General features: G+C 68.2%; 1 protein-coding gene across 1 annotated transcript; it reads left to right on the top strand.

Annotated features, from left to right (window-relative positions):
• Positions 1–1360: 1360 nt before the first annotated feature.
• EIF4E1B (eukaryotic translation initiation factor 4E family member 1B) lies at positions 1361–5118 on the top strand. The gene is made up of 6 exons (XM_074960176.1): positions 1361–1732; positions 3065–3160; positions 3603–3666; positions 3980–4093; positions 4540–4679; positions 5004–5118. Exons 1-6 carry the CDS (start codon positions 1458–1460, stop codon positions 5116–5118), a joined length of 804 nt encoding a protein of 267 aa, XP_074816277.1. The 5' UTR covers positions 1361–1457.
• Positions 5119–7249: the final 2131 nt, after the last annotated feature.

Here is a 7249-nt window from a genome sequence, read left to right as displayed (position 1 = left end):
GATGCAGGTGGCACCTGGGCCGGGGCAGCCTGTCCTTCTGCTCGACCCAGGCCCTTTATCCAATGATCCACAGCAGCCAGGATCCCTGCCCCCGACGTTCATTCTGCTTGGGGCTGGAGCGATGCTTGGGAAATCAGAACCAGGGCCCCACACTGCACAGCCCTGGGGGTAGGAGAGACCCCGCTACCCCTGCGTGGGTGGCCATGAACTGCAGCCAGGGCCCTGGGAGCCTCTGACAGTCCTGACCTCCCATGGCTGTGGTCAGAGGTCAGCGTCGCAAGGTGATTACAATAATCCTAGGGGGCCAAACCTGGAGACCGTCTCCTTGGCCCGGTGTAGGGTGGGGAAGGCTCCCTTGCAGGACAGGATGCACTGGCAGCCCCCAGCCGGGGGAAGACAAGGTCTCTCTCTCTCTGCCATTGGCAGAGCACCCATCTCCGCAGCATCTGGGCTGCCCCAGCCCTCACGACACCTCCTGCCCCATGGCCCTGGCCTTGAGATTTCCCCCCTCTGCCAGCAGATTCTGCTTCATCTCCCTGTGACGCTCCCAGGGGACACAAAGTCCCTGCCAGCTGAGAAAGCGGGCCGGGCAGGGGTGAGACCCCGGGGAGGGCTGGCTGCCCCTGCCCCCCAGGCAGCTGGGCCTTTAAGAGTCTGGGTTCCAGATAAAAGGAGCTCTGCAGGGGGTGGGTCCTACTCTGGGAAGATGGCTACAGCTGAGATGGTGAGTTGCACCATGGCTGCCTGGCTGCTCTGAGCCCCGCCTGGAGCTTCCCCTCCAGCCTGAGGTGCCAGCCCCCCATGGCACTTGTGTGGAGCCAGAGCCCTGGCCCTGCAGTGTTCCAGGGAGACCCCTAGCAGCCTGTTTAATGTGCCCTGTTGTGGGGGTGGCAGGGAGAGGCCTGGCTGGAGGGGGCCTGGATCTGGGGTGGGCTGGTGTTCCCCCGACACTAGCCCACATGTTCCTGCCCTGGTGCTGGGAGGAGTGACTCTGCCAGCTTGCTGGGGGCCTGGGCAGGCTGCTCCCTGCTGTGTGCTCTGCCCAGGGCTGTGCCAGCCCCTGGTTAAAGGGTCTTGGCATTGCACGTCTCAGATGGCTGCGGGCAGGGTGATGGCACCGGTGTGGCTGGAGGAGAGGGGGGACTGGCTTGACACACCAGCCCTGGGGCAGGCTCTGTCTGGGGGCATGGCCCAGCCCTGCAGCGGCAGTGCTGGGGGGCAGTGCAGTGGAGGGAGGCGCTGCGCTAGCTGTGGGGCTGAGGCTGTGGAGAAGACAGCAAGCAGCGACCTCTGCTCATGTGCCAGGCCCTCTGCCCTGCGTGCTGCCGTGCCTGGGCAGGCTGCAGAGCTGCTCTGGGTGCTGGAGGCCTGGAGCCTGGCTCCTGCCCTGGGGACGCCAGCGAGTCCCTGTCTCAGGGCACCTGGGGCCCTGGCAACCATGTGGTTAGTCTCTGGGCATGGGGCTGGAGCGCTCCGCACCCAGCGCTTGTGGGGCTGGACCTGGGGTGAGGCTGGCTTGGTTACTCATGGGGCTCCACTCGTCCACCCTCTGGGGTCCCCTCGAAGCCGTCCCTGCCCTCCAGAGTCTGCCGTGCCCCTGTGCCCTGCCCTGCGCCTTACGCCAGTGTGTACAGGGGGCCGCGCTGCACCGGCGAGAGGAGCAGAGACGGCGAAAGGCCCGGAGGGAGGCGCTCGCTGCTGAGATCTTGGACAAGCACCCCCTGCAGAACAGGTACCGGCCGGGCTGGGGGGGCTGCACCTTGTGCGGGGGGGGCTCCCCTAGTGCCTGGCACTCCCCTGTATTCCTGCCTGCTGTCCCCCACCCCACATGGCTCCCTCCTCCAGCTGCTCTGTGCTGCTGCTCCCCTGGGTGCTGCGGTGAAACACCCACGCTGGGGCTAGGCTGGTGCGGGGCCCCGGGGGTGCCCTGCCCCACGGAGGGGCGGTGAGCCTCTGGTGCTTGCCCGTAGCCGCAGAGCGGGAGGTAGAGGTGGCTCTGATTGGCAGGTGGAAGCCCCTCTTGGACACCCCCCAGCTTTGGGGAAAGGCCATGTGGGGTCCTGGACTTCAGAGGGGTCACGGAGTCTGATCATCCCATTTGACCCCTGTGTCACTGGCCCCCAGTATCCCCTTGCCCCCGACAGGAGACCAACCTCCCAGACCGCAGCAGGCTGGACAGGGACGGACAAGGGGCAGGGCACCAGGGACTGAGCCCTGCAATGGCAGGGAGAGGGTTAAGTGGGAGATGACCCCGCCCCCCCCCCCCCCCCGATAATCCTGGTGAGTGACCCGGACCCAGCGCTGCAGAGGGAGGAGCCCCGGGGGGGGGGGGTCACTGCCAGTCTGACCTGGGGAAATTCCTCCCCGACCCCACCCCTGGTGATCAGTCAGAGCAGCCAGCCAAGCTGGGCCCTTGTGGTGGGGGTGGGGATGGGGACAGACCTGTCAGTGAAGGGGGGCGACTTGGGTTTGGTTATATTGGTTGGGGGGGAGCTGGTAGAGTGAGGGGGTGGCAGAGGGCTGCCTGGCTGGGTGGCCAGAGATAGTGTGGCAGGGGTGGCTGGGGGAGGGGGCTGGGTGGGCACAGGGGTGTGTGGCAGGGCAGGCTGGCCAGGTGGGCACAGGGGTGCGTGGCGGGGTGGGCTGGCCGCGCGGGGGGCCGGGTGGGCACAGGACTGTGTGGCGGGGTGGGCTGGCCGCGCGGGGGGCCGGGTGGGCACAGGGGTGCGTGGCGGGGTGGGCTGGCCGCGCGGGGGGCCGGGTGGGCACAGGACTGTGTGGCGGGGTGGGCTGGCCGCGCGGGGGGCCGGGTGGGCACAGGGGTGCGTGGCGGGGTGGGCTGGCCGCGCGGGGGGCCGGGTGGGCACAGGGGTGCGTGGCGGGGTGGGCTGGCCGCGCGGGGGGCCGGGTGGGCACAGGGGTGCGTGGTGGGGTGGGCTGGCCGAGCGGGGGGCCGGGTGGGCACAGGGGTGCGTGGCGGGGCGGGCTGGCCGGCACGGGGGTGTCCGACCGATGTCTGCTCTCTGCTGCGTGTGGCTCTAACCGGCCCTGCCCCTCCCTCCAGGTGGGCTCTCTGGTTCTTCAAGAATGACAAGAGTAAGACGTGGCAGGCGAACCTGCGTCTGGTCACCAAGTTCAGCACCGCGGAGGATTTCTGGGCGTGAGTCCCCCTCGGGTCCCTGCTGCTGGGGCGGGGTTGCTTCAACTTCTGCAGAGGGATCTTGGGGGCTCCCCTGTCCGAGCGGGGCAACCGCCCCCTGTGTGAGGCCCTCATGGGCAGGAGGGTCAGACTGCGGGCATGGGAATGAGGCAGCTGTCCCTGGGGGGGAGCGCAGGGGTCGGGGCTGGCACTTACGGGCTCATGCCCCCAGCCCTGGCATCTCCCCTGGTGTCTGCATGGGGACTTTGCTCCTGTCTGTGCCCGGGGCTCGGCAGAGGGAGGTTGGGGTTCAGTGTCTCTGACCCGCGGGGGAGGGTGTTCACCCCTCTGGGCCCCAGGTGGCGTTGTGGGGGGCGGGTGTCCTAGGGGCTTTGGGGGGCTGCTGCACCAGGCTCTTCTGTCCAGCCACTAACCCGCTCGTCTCCGCGCCGGCGCCGGGCAGGCTGTACAGCCACATCCAGCTGGCCAGCAAGCTCACGTCAGGCTGCGACTACTCCCTCTTCAAGGTAGGCCTCCCCCCCCCCCCCACAGTGCCCATCCTCGCAGCCAGGGGACACCCAGGGGTGCCCAAGAGCCAGCTGGCCCCCGGGGATGGGGGCTCGCTGGGTCTGTCTGTGCGCAGGGCTCCGGCGGGCGCTTGGCCCTTCCCAGTCCGAGGGATCTCGCCCGGCTGCCCGTGGGGGGTGAGGCAAGCTGAGGGGCGGTCTTGTCCCCTCTGGGGCGGGGGCAGCGTGCGCCCGCGGGGAGGGGCTCAGGGTGCGGGAGAGGCTGGGGGTGATTTTGGGGAAGGCCCCTTGACTCGGCACCTCCCTGGCCCAGGATGGGATCGAGCCCATGTGGGAAGACAACCGGAACAAGCGGGGCGGGCGCTGGCTCATCACGCTGGCCAAGCAGCAGAGACACACGGAGCTGGACCGCTTCTGGCTGGAGACGGTGAGAGCGAGTCGCAGCCCTTGTGCCCCCGTCCCGCAGCTGGGCTGGGTGGGCTCTAGGCCCCCCTCTCTGCCCTAACCCTGGGGCTGGGCCCCAGGGCTCCACTGTCCGTCAGACAAGTCCCAGCGAGGGGACCCCTCTGCACCGGGGGGGGGGGGGGGGGGTGGATACCAGCCACAGCTTCCCCCGGTGGGGCAGGAATCCTTGGCAGCTCCCCCCATTCAGCCCTTCAGGGGCCTCTCGGATCCGGTGCACCCGGCTTCTCCCATGGGGGGCCTATGGGGCTGCCGGGTTGAGCCAGCAGCTACCTCCTTGCCATGGGGCAGAGTAACAGCTCCTCAAGGGTGTCGCGCTGCCCGGCCTGGGGGATGGGTGCTGGCCTGGCCCCCCCCGGGGAGCAGGTGCCGCAGACCCATGGTGACCCAGGGGACTCCCCCCGTGCACAGCTGCTGTGCCTGATCGGCGAGACGTTCGGCCCCTACAGCGAGGACATCTGTGGGGCCGTCATCAACATCCGGGCCAAGGGGGACAAGATTGCAATCTGGACCCGAGAGGCGGAGAACCGGGACGGAGTCACCCACATTGGGTAAGGTGGCTCCGATGGCTCTGTCGGGGGGGGGGGGGGGCTGGGCACAGTGCTCCCCAAATGCCCCTTGCTAGGCAGGCCACGGCCCCCAGAACCACGGGCCGGGCATGGGACTCTGCAGGCCAGGCGCCGAGCTGGGATCAGCCTGGAGGCCGCCGGGAGCTCCCTGCTGGCGCTGGGCAGGTGGGCGGGGGTGCTGTTCTGCGTTAGTACCTCTGGGACCCGGCCCTGCGGCTCCCGGGGCTGAGGGGGGCCCTGCAGCCGGGATTCCCAGGGGGCGTGGGGGTGGGCAGGGCGGAACCCAAGAGTGCGCTCTCTCCCCAGGCGGGTGTACAAGGAGCGCCTGGGGCTGTCCCACAAGGTGGTGATCGGGTACCAGGCCCACGCGGACACGGCCACCAAGAGCGGCTCCCTCACCAAGAACAAGTTTGTGGTGTGAGTGCCAGGCTGGGCTCCTGGGACTGCCGGCAGCGCCCCACCCGGGGGGAGGTTGAGGCAGGGGCCTTCCCCCGGCGGGCTGGGCTGGCACGGGATGGGGGAGGGCTCTGCCTGCGGTGGGAAGCGAGATGTAAATTCCCACAATGCAAGTGCTGCATCCAACCACTGACTCTGTGTCTGCCTGCGGGGTCGGGGGGGGGCTCACTGCTGGGCCTCGCGCCCCCACCCGCCAGCATCCAGCCGTGCAGGCCAGGGCAGGCCTGGGCCAGCTCCAGCAGAGGAGGCTTTGGGAGCACGGAGGGGAGGGTGCAAGTGAGCTCCAGCACTGAAGACACCTGAGCAGGTGCCTGCTGGTGCAGGTGCCCAGAGGGGAGGCTGTGCCCACCTGACATGGAGAGTGGATGTGCCCCCCGGCGGTGCCTAGGGTCCAGCCCCCCTGCTGCTACCAGCCAGTACCCCCTGCTGCAGCCGTGCCCACTTCTGTCCCCTGCCCAGGGGGCTGGGCACCAGTGCTGGCCCTGGGGAGAGCAGTGCCCACGACCTACTGCTGAGCAGCCTGGCGCAGGGGGAGCTGCCCCACAGGGCTCTCCTCTCTCTCTCAGCTCCTGCTGCAGCAGGAGCGTGTTGGGGGGGAGGGGGCCCCATGCTGCATGACGGGGACTGGACTCCCGCCAGGCTCCTGCTCCTTCAGGCCACAGGAGGGGACAGAGCAACAGGGCCACCTCCTCCGTGCCATGCCCGGCCTCGCCCTGGTGGTTCCCGTGGGGTGCCTGCTGCTGGGCTTCCCTGGGTGCTGGGGGGGGGGGTCGCAGAGCACCCAGCTCCACTACAGGCTCTGCTTTGGGGGCACCTGGCTTGGCTCTGGACGGGCCCAGCTGAGCCCAGGCAGCCTGTCCTCTGACCCGGCAGCTGGGTGGGCTGCTGGGGAGGAGCCCAGATGCAGAGCTGCTGCCCCCCCCCCCATGCCCTGGAGAGAGGTCTTGATGCCTGGCAGGGGTTGGGTGGGCACCGGCCTGCTGGGACAGGCCGAGGTGGGGCCAGCATGGGGGGATCCCTCCAGGCCCCTGGTCCTGCCCTCCTGGAAAGCAGAGTCCAGCTGGGCTGCTGAGGCCAGACCCCAGGGCTCCATGTGGGTGGAGCAGATGGAAGGTGGGGGCTGCCTGAGCACCGGTGGGGGGAGGGTACAGTGACTCGAGGGGCCCAGCAGGCAAAGGAGAGAGCCCCCCTTTGGACCCCTGCCCCAGGCTCTGGAGTACTGGCTGTCACGGGGTCCCTGGGCGATGCTCTGGAACTGCTCCCCACAAAGCCAGGCAGGACTCTGGGGAAGTCTCCTCTCTGGGAGCAGCCTGTCTGCAGGACACACAGCTTCCACCTTCCTGGGTCTGACCTCGGAGCATTCAGCCTCCTCTGCCCCTCCCTGCGCTTCCCGCAGCGAGTCCGCCCAGGCGAGGTCCTGGGGGGGGCCAGAGGGTCCTGCCCCCCAACTCCGCAGTCAGACGTGACTCTCAGCCAGCCGATAAAACAAAGGTTTATTAGACGACAGGAACATGGTCTAACACAGAGCTTGTGGGTACAACCAGGACCCCTCAGTCAAGTCCTTCTGGGGGAGCAGGGAGCTTAGACCCCAGCCCTGGGGTTCCCTGCGTTCCACCACCCAGCACCAAACTGAAACTCTCTCCAGCCCCCCCCCCCCCCTCTGGGTTTTGTCCCTTTCCGGGTCCAGGAGGTCACCTGAGTCCTTTGTTCTCCAACCCTTTAGCTCTCACCTTGCAGGGGGGAAGGGCCAGGCCATCAGTTCCCAGGGAACAGGGTGTGGGCCATTGTCTGTGTCCAGACCCCTGCACACACCTGCCCTGTAGGGCTCTGCTATGATCATACACCCTTACCCCACCACCTAGATACTTAAGAACTGCCTAGGGGAAACTGAGGCACCCCCACACGATTCAGAGGAAACATTAAGAACAGTCCCACTTCGTCACACTGGCTGCCTAGCGCAGCCCCATGTGTGGGCCCATGGGGAGCAGTGTCCCGACGGAGGAGGTGAGATGCTGTTCCGGGTTCTTGTGGCCGTGGGACTGGCCCTGCTCAGCCTTGATGGGCCAGTGCACAGGGTGTGGGGGGGTCAATGCCCA

This window comes from Natator depressus, chromosome 8 (genome assembly GCF_965152275.1).
Source record: "Natator depressus isolate rNatDep1 chromosome 8, rNatDep2.hap1, whole genome shotgun sequence".
In the NCBI taxonomy this organism is placed as follows: Eukaryota; Metazoa; Chordata; order Testudines; family Cheloniidae; genus Natator; species Natator depressus.
Note: the sequence above shows the minus strand (reverse complement) of the source record. Positions and strands in the feature narration are given on the sequence as shown.